A 17,382-nucleotide genomic window follows, 5' to 3' on the forward strand; every position below is an offset into this window, starting at 1 on the left:
AGTTAAAAGGCTAGCCGGTCTAAAAGCAAGATAATGTTAAATCAATGGAGAGCAAGTGAAATCAAATGAAATCAAGTCTTCAGGAAGATTTTTATTTTTCTTCTTTGTATTCTTCTGTACTTCCCAAATAGCCTGTAAAGAACCTACCCTGTTTTACAAGTAGGAAAGAATGTTTTCTATCTGTTTGTTTCTATTTCTCACATGTAAAATTACCCAGATGGCACAATCACAAATACCCAGAGAACAGCACAATAACAACTTAACGAGAAAAAATACGAGGAGTGAAACTATAATTTTTCGAGGGAATGTTTTTGTTTTAGGATGTATTTATTTATTTAAGTAATCTCTACACTCAACACAGGGCTCAAACTCATGACCCCGAGATCAAGAGCCACATGCTCCACCAACTGAGCCAGCCAGGCGCCCCGAAACCATAAATAATTTTTAACTCTTTCTACTTTTCCGCAGATTTGGAATGATCTCCAATGAACATGAATTGCTTTCACAAAGGCTGAGAAATACAGTTTTGTGAATAAGTATTTCTGAAGCGCGCTCAAAACGGAACACTCTTTCCTCTCCGGCTAGGTCTCCTGAAAACTTGGCTACTGTAACAACTCACTCTTCAGAGTTGCAAACAGCCAAGAGTTATACCGCTGCTGCTGCTGCTGCTGCTGCTGCTGCTGCTGCTAGAAAACTTGGCTACTGTAACAACTCACTCTTCAGAGTTGCAAACAGCCAAGAGTTATACCGCTGCTGCTGCTCCTGCTGCTAGGCTGTTGTTTTTCTGTGCACTACCCATAGGCAAACAGACGAGCCGCAGAAGGCAGCAGGCAAAACGGCGGAAGGTGGTGGTGGGGCCAAGGGAACCGGCACCCAGAGGTGACGCTCCCTGACAACATCCCTTTGGACAAGTTCCCTCATCTTCTGGTCTCCATTTCCTCAGGCACAGAAGGAAGGCGGAGACTGAGCCAGTCCTGCCCAGCTAGGAGGTTCAAGTTTCCCTCTCCTGTAAGTCTACGAATCCAGTTTGATAACAGAGCTAACGATCAGTTAGTGGCGCAATAAAATCAACCACTTTCCCGTGAATGATGTAAGCGCTCAAGCTGCTTACTGAATACTTTTTCAGTGAGAATTAGGAAAAGCATTTATTAACAATTTATTCACACACATATACACATCAACTGGAATATCAGAAATACATCTTAAAAAAAAAAAACAAAAAAACGAAAAGGGATACAAACGTGATAGATTCCAAAAATGTACTTTGACTAAATTTTTATGGTTTACTTCCTTATTAGCCTCCCGTCTAAAGATTAGGTCACAAAAGCAAAACCAAATACACAAAAGCTTGGTTTGTATTCAATGAGAAATCCCAGCCAGAAGCATTCAGGTACGCTCAGATCGTCATTCGTCCAAGTACCTGCTGAGGTCCATAATGCGTCAGGTACTGGAGACATAAAGAGAAATGAGAAATGAAGGCACTCAAATCAATGCACGGGCAGATGTGACGATACACAAGGATGAGATTAAATATAACGGCACAGTCACACTCAAGTCCCAGTGAAACAAGACAGGAAGGAATACGCTCTGTAGTACGAAGAGCCCCGAGGAAACGTGGAAGGGAACACGCGGGCTGAATCACGAAGGACGGGAGGTGGTGGGCGTGGAGATACTTCTGGTTCAGTTTTAGAATCTACGTCCACCCTGGATTCTTAACTGGAAAATGCAGAAACACCACACAGTGTTCGAAATCAAAGTGTAAACCTGTTGCTTTTATGATGAGCTCCCCACCTCCACACAGGCTGCCCCCTTCCCCTCCCCGTCCCCTCCGGGGACCCTAGTACTCACCAATCCGAGTCTTGTCAACAGCAGATGGGAAAAGCCTCACTTCCTCCGGAAGTCCTCGAAGCACATGTTCAGGCACCTCAGCCAGGCTCTCAGCAGCTGCGACAGGCTCGGTGGCGTTCTGCAAGTCAAGGAACAGAAGGATCAGAGCAGAGGGAAGCAAACCCAGTTGGTGGGTTTTTTGTTGGTTTTTGTTTTTTTTTTTTTTTCTGGTCCAATAAGCAAATATGCAAAACTGTAACTGCAACCTGAAGCTGGCAAGCCAGACGGAGACTACAAGATGCGAGATGCAGAGCATTTCAGGAGTTGCTTTCATTGTTGTGAGTCTCCAAAGGAAACTGCTGCAACCTTCAAGTCTGTCTGTGTTAATCTGTTTTGTTCAGCCACCTGTAGTCATTTTCAAACTACGCGAATCTCTGGCACCACACTGTTTTCAACTCCCACAGAATCTGGAAGTAAGATACGGCTTCAGCTTCCTTTTCAGTCCAAGGCTACCGTCAGCATTTTAGAACGCTTAAAAAATAAAAATCAACACTCCTACTTAAACGAGTACTTCTGGCACACACTGCAAAGGCCCAGCCAGCCGGCCAGACCCCACGCCACCTATGTTTTCATCCTTCTGGAGCCAACACCCCCTTTAACAGGGGCTTGAATATTCCGACAAGAACACTACAACTTTTTCTGGGCCCTCAATGGAAATGCAACCTTTCCCGGAAGCAGTAATTTGCCGCTTCTATCAAGTCACATTAAATAGCAAAGTTGCCAGAATATCACAGTCTCCAAGAAATAGGGAATTGTATGTAATTACTAACCAAAATTCACTTTAATCTTAAGAAATAACATTACTATTAGGTACATATTATATAAGGGAAGAGAAAGCAAAAATCTGAGGCAACTGGTAAAACATGACTGTTAGTTTGAAAATAACGTTCAATCAAAGGAAAACCAAGTTTGTATTGACTGTTATCCCATATACCCCCAAAGAACCGACGTACATATCATAACACCACTAACAATGATGGGTCCTTTAGTCTTAGGTGTTTTTTATTTCACTGCAAAGGGAAACACTTCTCAAGGATTTTCAAAGATACCAAAGTAAGCAAAAAGCAAACTCCAACCTAAGGAAGTTAACTTCCCCACAATGAAGCTCTTACAGCTTTTAAGAATGTTTTGTACAAAGACAAGAAATCATCCACGTTTGTGTAATCCCAACATTATTTTTGTTGATGTTTTCTGTGCTGTGTTTGTTTGTTTGTTTGTTTGTTTGTTTAAAGTATCAATAGGCTGCTTTAAGAGAAATAAATCCCCAGCAAGGAGCAACTCATTATGAAGGTCCACTCTCTGGCATTTTTCGAGTCGGGATGCACACAAGCGGGCCCCCAGGGACGGAGATTCCCTTCTCAAACAGGGCAAAAGCTCACAGTGCCGACACTCTGGAAGCACGAACGCTGTGATCCTGCTGGATCTACAGCTTGGTTCTGACAATAATACCAAGCACACGTTAAATGCCTTTCAAGACACAAGAATGCCAAAACTGCCCCCGAAAATGGGTCTGATGGTGTTTTTAATTAGCTACAGTGTGAATAAATTCAGCACACAAATTTCTCACTTTTAAATATGGTACCCCATTTTTAAAACTTTAATCTATAAATGGTGATTCTGGAAACAGGAATCTTTTTTCCAAAGGGGGAACAGGTATTAATCTTTTTTCCAAAGGGGGAACAGGCAGTGGGTACCCTAGGCTACATAATAATTATTGGACAAATAATAACATGGACAAACATGAAGAAGTACTCAGCTAAGGCTCTGAGTCCCATCAGCACATGGCCACTTAGCAGCGTGAGGAAGTTTTCTTCTCCTTCCTCAGATAGGACCCTAGCCTAAGATTTAAAAGGATCTGACACCATTTAACCTCCCTAGGAGCTTTGAAAAGACAGTGCATCAGCTGCTCTAAACTGGTACTTCCAGACACTATGACAATAATACTAATAAGTTAGCATTTCCTGAGAAAGTCCTCAGGGCCTCAGTACAAGGCACTGCACTAACCGTCTTCTGTGCATGATGGCATTTACTCCAAACAGCTCAAGGGGCAGGGACTGTCATTGCTTCCTCTGGCACCGCCCCTGCCCTATCCCCTCACCCCCACCCCCAACACCAACACACCCATTAAGGAGGAAATTGAGGCTTAGGGAAGTGGTCTAAGTTGCTCAAGACCAGGATTTGAACCTTTGTCTGTCTGACCCTGAGCCCATGTTCATAACTACTGTGCTCTTTCCAGCTAAGATTCTGCTGGATAAGGTCTGAGGATCTAATGTAAAACATGTTGACTCTAGGTGATAGCACTGTATTATAGAATTGAAATCTGCTAAGAGAAATGTTCTCACAAAAAAAAAAAAAAAAAAAAAAAAGGAAAAGGATAAATATGAGAGATGATGGATGGGGTAGTTAACTTAGATGGTTACACATATATCAAATTACCACTATGTATACTTCATATATCTTACAATTCGTCAATTATACCTCAATAAACCTGAAAAAAAAAAAAAAAAAGAAAACAAAAAAGAAAAAATTCTGCTGGAACAGAATCTGAGAACCTCTGCCCTAAAACCTCCCAACTTCCATGGCAGTGACGGCAGCCAACGGCTCCTGAGGCAGGAATGGTGATTCCCACGGGAAATGTGTCACTGGAGTGTAATCTGGAGACCACGTGTGTTAACATTTCTGATACACCTGTGAACAGAAAGGACCTCAGCAGAACTGCCACAAGAAAAAAGATAAGACAAATTCCTATGCATTTATTTACCTGCTTTTGGTGAAGCCCTCCCTGCTTGTAAATTTGGGCTCATTTACCTAGTGGAGGAAAGTTTTTTTTTATATTTTAGTAGCCTTCACACTACAAGACTCAACTAAAATTTGCAGACTTCCAACCACACCAAGCCAACCCTGGCAGCCCCAGGACCTGGCTCTCACCTTTCCAGCTGCAATGGCTCCAGCTGGAAACTGCCTCTTCCCTTCCTTAGTTTACAAATAATTAGTTGTAAAATTATGTGTTTAACGTACCTCCTCTGATAAACTACAGTGAAGACAGATGGTATCTTTTTTTTTTTTTAACATTTATTTATTTTTGAGACAGAGAGAGACAGAGCATGAATGGGGGAGGGTCAGAGAGAGAGAGAGACACAGAATCCGAAATAGGCTCCAGGCTCTGAGCTGTCAGCACAGAGCCTGACGCGGGGCTCGAACTCCCGGACCGCGAGATCATGACCTGAGCCGAAGTCGGACGCTCAACTGACTGAGCCACCCAGGCGCCCCAGATGGTATCTATCTTATTCGATGTTGCGTTCCCAATGCTTAGCAGGGGACACAACATGTTTGTTGTCATTTAAATACCTGAATGAATACATAATTCTTGTAAACCAACTTAAAACTTTTTTAGAAAAAGGAGGGCTAGAAATAAATAAAATAGCTGGGTCATCTATCGGAAAGCATTTTTTCCATGTGCCTGAATTTCTTGAATGTGAGGTAGGTATATTTCTGGGCCAACATAAGAATTCTTTTTTAGAAAATGTGATATATGCTTTCAATTCTTAGCACGCAATTTACAAGTAAACCTTTAGAACAAAAGACTATTTAAAAGAAAATTTCTCTCCCCCACCCATATATAAACTGGGATCTCATTTATACACACGAACATACATATACACATATATTTATACATGTGAACATCCTTAGAGTATTAGATGTAATATTATACTCTAAACAAGGTCATGTTGGTTCCTACACTGAAGATCACCATTTGATCCTGGGACTACTTCCCAGATCAATTTTTCTGTAAAAGAAATTGCAGCATCTACTCAATTTCTGAGTCCCTTCTCCGGGCCAGGCAATGTTTTAAGCACCTCCTCTGCCTTAACAATGTGTCACTCTATGGAGGAAGACCAACAAAATCAACCGAGGATATACAATGCCTGGTACTTTCTGATGCTCTGAAGAAAAATTAGGCACAAGAGGAGGACACAGTGACGGAGATGGGTAGGGTGCTATTTTAAACAGAGTGCTTCTAGAAGGGCATCATGTGACAGTATGGGGGGGCAAACACACCAGGACAGGTAATCAGCAAGGACCCTTGCTGACTCAAGAATAAGCTTGATATGATCACAGAACAGACAGGCAAAAAGACCAGCGAGTCCAGAGCAGAGAAGGTGAGGGAAAAGCAGCTGGAGCTGACGCGGGAGAGGTAGGTAGGGGTAACACCTTAGGAGAAATGGATCACCTGCTGAACTACACAGAATACGAGGAATAGAAGGTGACCAGCCAGAGACCAAACTGCAGGCGCCAGGAAGGACCCTTGCTCCCCCTTCTGGAGTGGCCAACCGCCCATCCTTGCCATCCCAGAATAAAGGCACGTTCCTGTTTCAAGGGTTTCTGGACACCGATCACTGTGGTAAGCACAGAGGACGTTACAAGGACTTCTCTACTTTCCTATTACGTAACAGGAAACAGAAGAGCTCGTTTACTTCACCGCTTGATGAAGTAAAGGCTCCAAACATGTATCAGTGAACTGATCTAGAACAGCATATGTTAAATTTAATGTGTTAAATTTAAGTTAACTTAATAAGCTTTGTTATTGATCTCATTAAATCAAGGTCTTGAACTTCCTAACTCAAACTCAAAAGAAGGCAGTCAGTATTCCTCCCCCTCCCCGACTCGTGGCCACAAGCAGCTCTCCTTCACTCAGTCCATCACTCAGTCATTAACAAACACTTCCTGAGAGCCCGCTCCAGGCTGGCCCTGCGCTGAGCAGTGAAGGTACGATGGTTCACAAAGCTGATCCGGGCCCTCTGCTCACAAAGTTTTCAGAGAACTGCTTTTTCCCTTCCCCTAATACCTAATACCTTTCCTTTGGCTCACGATGACTTCCCATGCTGGATGGCGGGGGAGCGTCAGGAGTATGACTTTTACTCCCTCCTCTGGACCAAGCTCTGCGCTAAATGTTTTTCCTGCATTACCTCGCAATAATCACAGCTGACACCGATGGATGTTCAGGACGCCATTCGGATGCTACTGCAAGCTCTTTTAATCTTTTAACCAGCTCGTTTAATCTTTACACCGCCACTCTGGCTGTGGGCACCTTCATGATCCTCACTCTACAGATGAAACTGAGACCTGCCCACAGTCATGGCTAGTAAGTGGCAGAGGCAGGATTCAAACCCAGACAGTCAGGCTTCAGGGTCTGGGTTCTCAAATACTATGCCACAGAGCTGCCCTGTCAAGTAACTCTCCCAAGCTGTGTGGTTTTACTTTTTTTTTTTAATTTTTTTTTTAATGTTTATTTATTTTTGAGACAGAGAGAGACAGAGCATGAACAGGGGAGGGGCAGAGAGAGAGGGAGACACAGAATCTGAAGCAGGCTCCAGGCTCTGAGCTGTCTGTCAGCACAGAGCCCGACGCGGGGCTCGAACTCACGGACCGCGAGATCGTGACCTGAGCCGAAGTCGGCCGCTTAACCGACTGAGCCACCCAGGCGCCCCAAGCTGCGTGGTTTTAAAGTAGCAGAGCCAAGGGGCACCTGAGTGGCTCAGTCGGTTGAGCGTCAGACTCCTGATGTCGTGTCATGATCCCAGGGTCAAGGGATCGAGTCCTGCATCAGGCTCTGAGTTGTTGCGTGTGGAACCTGCTTAATTCTCTCTCTCTCCCTCTGCCCCTCCCCCTCTTACACTCTCTTTCTCTAAAATAAAAATTTTAAAAACACATAAAAAATAAAAATAAGAAAAATAAAGTAGCAGAGCCAAGATAAAGTCCAGACAGACTCCAGAGTGCACGTTCCAACCAAGCCAGTGGGGTATCTCACAGTCATTTAGGGCCACCTTTGGGGGGCCCACAGGGTCAGGGCTATTTCAACAATAGTCCTAGGATGTTACCTGCCTTTTTCATTCTCAGGCATGTAGAGGGGAGGTTTTCAGGGTTTATGACAAGTGATGATGTCATCATTCCACTGGCTAATGGATGTGTGATTGTCTAATCTCATGTTTTAAAAATTTCTGAACTATGAGTAAGGACTGTAGTCTAACCAACTCCTGAACTAGGTCTAGTTCCTGGTTTTGATACTGTAATAAAGTAAGATGTTACCACCGCGAAAAACTGAGTGAAGAAGAGTATAGGGCTCTGTACTATTTCTGCCACTTCCTGTGAAGCTATACTCCCTAAACATTGTTCAAAGAATTTTTGTTTCAAGGGGGCACATTCGGTAGAGCTTGCTCATTCGGCAGAGCTTGGGGCTCTTGATCTTGGGGTCGTGAGTTCAAGCCCCAGAGTGGCTGCAGAGTTTACTTCACAAAGAAGAAAAAAAAATTGCTTCAATTTCTCACATGGTAAATATCCAAAGATCTAATGCACATAAACAAAAGCCTGATGATCGCTGCACGAAAGAGACCACCTCTGCTCTTCCGGCACCTCCCATCTCAGGACTGAGAAGCAGAGATCAGGAGAGATTCTGAGAGACTAACTAAACCAAGAGGAGGAAGGAGGGTGGGGTCCGCACATTCGCACCCTACCTCCCCAACTTCTCCACTACAAACTCGAGGGGCTGTTCCCTACAGGCAAGGGGGGGGGGGGGTCCGTTTTAAGGGTTTCACTCTGAATCGCTAACGGAGAACAAGCAAAGCATACCAGAACAATCTGGGATAAATAGCTTCAAAGGCAATTAAAGGCAACCAGTTATTGTCCATGGCCCTTCGGGGCTCCTGCCCGGGTGGGATAGAAAAGCAGAAGAGAGTTCCTACCCCTTACTTTAAGCACCAGCCTGGTTGGGCCAGGACCTATCAAGGCAGGAGAGTGTCATTTTGCCTGCAGGGCTCTGGGCCTCTGCCCTGCCCTAAGGAAGCCAGTCCCCACTGTCCTACCAAGCAGGATTTCCCCTCAGGCTCCATTACCACACGCCCCACCTCTCCCCACCTCCCCCAGCACTTTGCACTTTGTAAGCACTTACTGGCTGGCTGGTTTAATGGCCTCTCCACCAGAGGCAGGTTTAAGCTGCAGACCCAGGGGGCAGGTTCCGTTTCACTCACCGCTGCACCCGGCGCCTGGCACAGGACGCCGAGCCCCGAGCAGTGGTTGCTGTCAACAAACAAGTACCTGGCAGTCAAGTGCAGGAGGTCGGTGTGCACAGAGATGGCTGTGAGCGTGTACAGACCCAACTGGCCACGGAGTCCAGGGGAGTGGATGGGATCAGAGAAGAGAGACAAGCAAGGACAAAGCCCTCAGGATGTCACTATCTAAGAGCGGGAGGTAAGACCAGGCACGATGTCACCGTGGCAGAAGGGGCATCAAGAACATGATGTCAGAAAGGCTGGGGAAAAGGTTCCACGAAGGGGGAGAAGTCAACAGTCGAATCTGCTGGTGAGCTTGCAGTATGTGTGGTATCTGATCCTTCTCCACTTCCCACCGGTGTAGTCACCCTTCAGCCTGAAATAACACAGCAATCCCCTCATCCTGCGAAGGGCAGACGAGCACCCCGCGTGCCAGCACTGCGCTACCGAGGAAAGCAGCAGCGAAGACAGATGGGTTCTGCCCACCTGACCGGGTATTCCACTGGGACCAGTGAAATAAAGAGTGTGATGGGGCACCTCGGCGGCTCAGTCGGTTGAGCGTCCGACTTCGGCTCAGGTCATGATCTCACGGTTCGTAAGTTCGAGCCCTGCGTTGGGCTCTGTGCTGACAGCTCAGGGCCTGGAGCCTGCTTCGGATTCTGCGTCTCCCTCTCTCTCTACTCCTTCCCTGCTCACACTCTGTCTCTCTCTTTCAAAAATAAATAAAGACTTTAAAAAAAAAATTTTTTTTTTTTAAAAAGAGTGTGATAAACAGATAAGGAGGGGGCACTGTCCTCGTCAGGGCAGCTGCGTGCAGGGGGACATCTTAGAGAAGATCACACACACAGACACTTGGACCTGAAAGATGAGAATGGCCACGTGTTAAGGATCGAGCATTCCAGGGAAACGTACTAAGGGGACAAAGGGCTTGGCACGTTCAGGAATAAAATGAGACCACCGTGGCCAGGTCACAGCGAGCCAGGGAGAAAGCAGAGGCGGCTGCCGCCAGAACCTGCAGAACCTTAAAGGTCAGGGTAGAGAGAGACTGGAGCTCATTTAGAGAGCAGCGGGACACAACTAGGAGGTCTTGGGCAGGGGAGTGACATGACGTGATGAGAAGGTCTTCTGGCTTCCAGTCTGTTCCCTATTCAACTTCTCTAAACCCTCTGCCTTCTTGATTAATCATCCTATAAAGCATCCGGTTCAGAACTCTTTTTTTTTTTTTTTAACTTTCTAAATAAACCAGTGGTTACTTTACTGGTTGTAGAGTCTCTCGAGGTTGAAGAGAAGCAAAGTAAATTAGACCTAAGAGCTCTTCTCAACCTGACATGCCCCTGAAGGAGGGTTCTGCCGCCTCCTAGTGAGTCTGTTACTGCTGAGACTGAGCTGCCAAATTTCAAACCACCTTCATCCAAGGCAGCAAACCAAGGAGCAACAGCCTTTCAAGTCAGGTGGGAGTTTGCTTGGTCTAGCCACAGCCTTAAAAAAAAAAAAAGAAAAGAAAAGAAAAAGAAAAATTCTATTGGAAGAAATCACAGAAAAATCTCGATTTTACTCTCAAAGTTCCTCCCTAGTCCCTACAGGCACCACTCTCTGGAGGTCCTCCTACTCCTTGGCATCTTTCACAGATCAGGCTTTCAGCCAACAGGGCCCCCAGACCACTGATCCTTCTGGCCCTCAATTCTTCTGACCAGTCAATACCTTCTATATCCTTCCAGGTCAAGTTCAAATCCATTCATCCATGAAGACATTCCAAACAACTCACCATAATTGCCTGCTTTTCTAATTTCCTATCTGCTCAGGTTTATGTTGTATGAATACAGTACTCAAGACATACAGAGAATGGTCCCACAGAGAGAGAGACCGTCAGCCAAGCAGTGGTCAATGAGGGGGTTTCTGTGAAAATCCAAAGTAATGACTTGGCCTGAACTAAAGCACTAACAGTGCTTAGAAAGTATGTTACAGGGCAGAATCAGCACTTGCTTACGAGCTGAAAATAATGGTGATGATGATACCTACAGTGTTTCCTACATGCCAGGCGCTGGCCTTGACGTTTATGAACTCATTTACTCTTGACCACAACCACATGGGGTGGTCACCACTATTATCTCTATTTAACAGGTAGGAAAGCAAATACCAAGAGGTCAAGTGACTTGCCCAAGGTCACACAGATGGAGTGGCTGTGAAGGACGAAAGTCCAATCCCTGTGGAGTCCTGTGAAGGACTGAGGGTGAAAGTGAGTCACCACACAGCAAAGTTGAGGAAGAGCAAAACAATCCTACAAAACCTTTTTCTTTGCCAAAGCATTAATATCAGAATAACAAAAAATGTAAACCTTCTTGCCAGAGTTCCTCCCACAGTTATATAAGAAAAATGTCATCCAAGTTGCTAATTCTTTTTCAAATTTCAGAAATAATCTAGTATTTTCATTCACAAAGACAATGTCCCAGATCTTATAAAAACTGCCAATTTATCTAGTAGAATACATGATTCAAAATGAGATTTAAGTGCCATCATTATTAAACATGTTAATTTTCTAAACTATACATTCATTAATCTAAGTTTAAGTCATAACACATTAAGAATCAACTTACTTGGAAGTCTCCTTTTAAAAAGCCTGAAAAATCAAATTCGCATTTATAATTACTTATAAAAATCTAATTCTATATTAATAATATGCTACAACAGCAACAGTGGTTTCAACGTTTTATACCTCATTATGCATATATACCCAGGATTAGGAAAAAAGTGGGGAAGATAACCTAAAAGCAAAGATAGAAAGCCATTCAAGGCTTTACCAAATCTTTGGAAATACATCTATGAACAGATGTATCTGAATGGTCACATGGTCTGCTGCCCCCATAAAACGTCCTCTGTGAAAGGAATAAACTACCAATACCACCTACAACAACATGGATGAATCTCAAAAACACCACGCTGATCAAAAGGAGACAAACACAGGGGCGCCTGGGTAGCTCAGACGGTTGAGTGTCTGACTCTTGATTTCAGCTCAGGTCATGATCTCAGAGTTCATAGGATTGAGCCCCCCTTCAGGCCCTGTACTGACAGTGCAGAGCCTGCATGGGATTTTCTCTCTCTCTCTCTCTCTGTCCCTCCCTTGCTCGTGCTCTAAGTAAATACATAAACATTAAAAAAAAGAAAAAAAAGGAGGGGGGACAAATACAAAAGGGCAAGTACTAATGATTCCACTCACGTGAAATTCTAGAACAGGAAAAAATCCACAGGGACAGAAAGCCAATCAGTGCCTGCCTGGGGTAAGGACGGGGGGGGGGGGGGGGGGGGGGGGGGGAACAGGGGAGGGGGGGGGGGGAAGTGACACTAACTGCAGAGCAGCAGGAAAGAATTTTTGGGGGTAATGGAAGTGTTCTGTACCTTGAGAGAACTGAGTGCAGGTATCTGGCAATCTTAAGACTTGCACACTTCAAACAGGTACATTTAAAAAAATTTTTTTTTTAACGTTTATTTATTTTTGAGACAGAGAGAGACAGAGCATGAACGGGGGAGGGGCAGAGAGAGAGGGAGACACAGAATCTGAAGCAGGCTCCAGGCTCTGAGCCATCAGCCCAGAGCCCGACGCGGGGCTCGAACTCACGGACCGCGAGATCGTGACCTGAGTTGAAGTCGGACGCTTAACCGACTGAGCCACCCAGGCGCCCCCAGGTACATTTAAAAAAATTTTTAGGGGCACCTGGGTGGCTCAGTCAGTTAAGCATCCAAGTCTGGCTCAGGTCATGACCTCCTAGTTCGTGACTGCGAGCCCCGCGTCGGGCTCTGTGCTGACAGCTCAGAGCCTGGAGCCTGCTTCGGATTCTGCGTCTCCCTCTCTCTGCCCCTCCCCTGTTGACACCCGTTCACTTGTGCTCTTGCTCTCTCTCCCTCTCTCTCTCAAAAATAAACATTATAAAAAATAAAAATTAAATTTTTTTAAACTTTATTGATTTACTTTGAGAGTATGTGGGAAGAGCAGAGAGAGAGAAAGAGAATCTCAAGCAGGCTCTGCACTGCCAGTGCAGAGCCCAATGTGGGGCCTGAACTCACGAACCGTGAGATCATGACCTGAGCTGACATTAAGAGTCAGTTGCTTAACCAACTGAGCCACCCAGACGTCTCTTAAATGAGTGTATTTAATGCACACAAATGATACCTCAATGTTGGGCTTTCAAAGTAAAATAAGTAAATGAATTATACACTGTCCTCTTTAAATCATGTCCAAATGAAACTGTAATGGTCCCAGAAAACCAAAGATAAAAATACTGACGACGTAGTAAAAAAAATTTTTTTAATCAAAATTTTTTTCAAACCCAACTCAAGCATTCCTCTGCTCAAAACCCTCCAATGGTCTCCCATCTCCTTAGGCAAAGTCTACTCTGTTCTTTACAATGACCACAGAGCTGAGCCCACACCTCTCCTCCTTCATCTGCTCTGCTCCAAGCACACAGGTGCCCTAGAACCAGCCTGCTCTGCTCCCTAGCCAGCCCCCACCTCTTAGATACACATCCACTGGGATCAGGAAGGTAACTCCACTACATGGCGTTATATATATATATAGCATGGCATTGGCAGTGGCTGCTGTTACAGGAAGCTGCAAGTACGATCTGACATAGACAATACGTACTAATGTTTTCATTTTTAAAAATATAAAAATAAGCAAGTTTTACTGGTATCTCATTTAAATTTGTATCAGTAACTAGGGGCACCTGGGTGGCTCAGTTGGCTAAGCGTCCGACTTCGGCTCAGGTCATGATCTCGCGCTTCATGGGTCAGAGCCCTGCATCGGGCTCTGTGCCGACAGCTCAGAGCCTGGATCCTGCTTCAGACTCTGTGTCTGCCTGTCTCTCTCTCTGCCCCTCTCCCACCCATACCCTGTCTCTGTCTCTCTCTCTCTCTCTCAAAAATAAATTTAAAAAAATTTTTAATAAAATAAATTTGTATCAAACTCTTTTTACATACTCTATCCGGAAAACGACCATAAATGATCATACCCGTTTTCATCAATTTAATTAAAGCACCTAGTTTCTTAAACATGAACTTTATTTTAAATTTTAATGTTTATTTATTTTTGAGAGAGAGAGACAGTATGAGCAGAGGAGCGGCAGAGAGAGAGGGAGACACAGAATCCGAAGCAGGCCCCAGGCTCTGAGCTGTCAGCACAGAGCCCGACAGGGGGCTCGAACCCACAAACCATGAGATCAGGACCTGAGACAAAGTCGGATGTTCAACGGAGTGAGCCACCCAGGCGCCCCTTAAACATCAACGTAAACATCAACACTGGAGAGCAACAGCAGCGTCTGACAGAAGAGTTCAGACTAAACATGACTTGACATTGAGAATGTGTCATAGTATATCACACTAAGATACATGCTATTCTACAACAGACTAATGATAAGCACCACAGTTCATTGTTGTCACCAGCAAAAGACATCCAAGAATTAGAGCGCTAATATTTCAAATTCTATGAACAAGTCTTCTTTGTTTAAACTTGCAAACAAGACTCTTAGCTACTATTCTGGGAGCAAACAGTGAGGGGGAGAGAGGATGAAACAAGCTTCAGTTTACTGAAACAGCATTAAATCGTGTTTGGTTAAGGAATGAGCAGAAGAATACGACCACAGTAACAATAAAGAGATGCGGACACCACACAAAACAACCTTTACACGGTCTCTGGAAAACAACAGTCGCCAAAGAGTTCTAAAACACACCAAAAAAGTGCCCTCTTTCAAAAAGCTGGCAGGCCCTTTAAACTGTCCGACTGAAGAAACTATCTTCAACTACGGCGTTAATCTCAATAGTGAACGAACATATTACTATACTCTTGCCCAATAAAGATAAAGATGCTACTCTAAAAAATGGAAACCAGAGCATGTCACTGTCCAGTCGCTTCCCACTGCACTTAGAGTAGAACATAAGCTTCTTCCTATGGCCCTTAAGGCTCTATAAATCTGACCCCAGCCTCTCCCCAACTCCATCTCGTCTCAGAGCCCCCCTGATGCCCGCCAAGCTCCAGGCCCTGGCCTGTTCTGTCTGTGTTTGAACCAGCGGGCTCATTCCCACCTCAGAGCCTTTGCACTCACTACTGACTCGCTCTACCTAGAATTTTCTTTCCCTGGATCTTCACATACCTGGTTCTTGGCTACCACCTGAGTCTGTTTTAACTGTTAGTCACCTCTTCAGAGCAGCCTTCTCTGACCATGTAATCCGAAGAAACTCCCTGCTGCCTCCATTCATCACTCTCCATCACACCGCCTTGTTTCGCCGTCCTCACGGCACTTTTCGCTATCTAAAATGGTCTCGTCTTCCGCTTTTCAACTCTCTCTGAGTAGGTAAGCAGCAGAGCAGAGCCCTGGCCTATCTAGTTCACTGTGGAACCCACAACACCCAGGGGTGCCGTCCAGTCCATCAACGGCAGGATGAATGAGGGAGCAAGTGAACACCCGGAACAGAGAAGAGAATGGAACCGGGGACTGCTTATCCCAGTGCTCAGGGTTGGATCTGCAGCATCCAGTGATTAAAAGCTTCTTTTGTTATTTCACTGTACAAAACTTTTATTTAAAGTCTGGAAGGCTAAGCTGCTAAAACTGTTCTGCTACTGGCAATAGCAGATCGGTCATCTGGATGTAGAAATGCTGCAATCATAAGCTGCTTTGTTGATAGAAAGTTTCAAGCGTTAGTAACAACCTGAGTTACGCAAAGATTCAAAAAACAAAAAAAAAAACCACCTACGTGTGATTCAATAAATCAGAAATCAAGGCAGCTGCATTACCTCATTAGGGCTAAAACTTACACAATGCCCCGTGTCAATTAGATCTCAATAAAGCTGGGGAAACAAATCACCGAGGCTATACCCAAGGTGCCACAGTTCTCCTCTCTTCCCCGCGGGATTGTACTGCCCCCCAGCCAGCCCCTAATACCAGAGTTTTAAGTCAGATGTGGCCATATGACTGACTTTGGCTAATCAGATGTGAGTAGAAGTGATGTACATTGAGACAAAGCCTTCATCATCTCTGGTTCTTGAGCAACTCCAAAGGCAGATCCACACAGGATGTGTAGCAAGAACAAGAAATAAACAAATGTTGTATTAAGCCCCTGAGATTTTGGAGCTGCTTTTTGTTAGCACAGCATAACAGAGCTTATCCTGACTAATAACGGCAGTATAAAATGGTGACCTAGAACCTTAGCTTTGGAATTTGACGAGTGACGGTGTGAATCAGAGCTCTATCACTTACTGTTTGAGTGGCCACGGGCAAACCACGGCCACCTCTCTGGGCTTTAACTGCCTTCGTCCATAAAATTGTTATACTACCGACACTTCATAGAGTGGATGCAAAGACTCAATTAGTGAGAGAGTACATATGCAATATTTAATGGAGTGCCTGGCCTGTTGGTTAAGCACTCAGTAGACAGGAAGTGGTATTAAACTCTAGCATACCTATTTTAAGCTACTATAAGCATATTCACATTATGGAACTTTGCTCACCTTTGATATTCTATAAAGTAAAGCATTCTAAACTCTTTGTTCAACGAGAAAGTAATTTTTAAAGTTTTGGACGCTCCTAGATAAGTCTATGGGGGAAAAAAGAAAGAAAATAGTGGAACATCTCAAAAGTTAAATATTGGGATGGGTGTAGAATGTTAATGAAGTAAAGGACACCAGTGATTTAAAATGGGAGAGAAACGAAACTGGGAGAAGGAAGTCGGGAAGCAGAATGGCTCTCCTCTTGTCTGCCAACCAGCCTGGACTGAGTTGGAACAAAGGCTCACGGGCAACACGAGTGGAGTTCCGAGTTGGGAAGATAAGAGAAGGGCTAAGTGTTGAATGGAGAACAAACTGGAAGAGAAAGAAGGACAAAGAACATGTGGATCTGGAGGCTTTGTGCAGCCCAGGGCTAGGGTCAGAGAGAGAGCCTGGTGAGCTACCACACCAGGAACGACTTGGAACACACTGGTAAGACTGAGCAGTTCAGAATGTTGATCCAATAGTTAGTGTTTAATATACCGTGAGACTCTGGAGTCTGTTGTTTCTTCTAAAGGACTCATTTACAAACAGTACGGTCTGCTCACTCAGAGGATCCTTCAGTCCCTAAAACTCAACCAGCAAACACATGAATGAATGATACAGTACTACTCTCTTTGAGACCATTCCCACTATAAGAGATTGCTCTGACTGCTAAAGTTCATCTAAGCAAAGCTGCTTGGTACCTACAGGGAATAATCTCAGCGTAACATCACCATTAAGATTTTAATTAAAAGTCAATCTGGTTCAGGGGCGCCTGCCTGGCTCAGTTGGTGGAGCATGCAGCTCTTGATCTCAGGGTCACGAGTTCGAGCCCCACGCTTGGTACAGAGATTGCTTAAATAAATAAACTAAAAAGAAAAAAATCAATCTGATTCAAGTTAAAACTTTTAATATCTGAATTTTTGTGTAGTTACT

The 17,382-nt window shown here is 44.6% G+C and overlaps 1 protein-coding gene across 8 annotated transcripts in view; it reads right to left on the reverse strand.

Moving 5' to 3' along the window:
• PRDM2 (PR/SET domain 2) overlaps positions 1 to 17,382 on the reverse strand; it is a 122,960-nt gene that overhangs the window by 88,727 nt on the left and 16,851 nt on the right. For 7 of the 8 annotated variants that reach the window (XM_049618048.1, XM_049618052.1, XM_049618053.1 and 4 more), the window contains one exon: positions 1,849 to 1,966. In XM_049618048.1, coding sequence (XP_049474005.1) covers positions 1,849 to 1,966 — 118 coding nt within the window. Of the gene's footprint in view, positions 1 to 1,848; positions 1,967 to 2,093; positions 2,629 to 17,382 lie in introns of those variants that run through there. The other variant, XM_049618051.1, reaches the window with a different exon arrangement.

The sequence above is a fragment of the Panthera uncia genome, assembly GCF_023721935.1.
Source record: "Panthera uncia isolate 11264 chromosome C1 unlocalized genomic scaffold, Puncia_PCG_1.0 HiC_scaffold_4, whole genome shotgun sequence".
In the NCBI taxonomy this organism is placed as follows: Eukaryota; Metazoa; Chordata; class Mammalia; order Carnivora; family Felidae; genus Panthera; species Panthera uncia.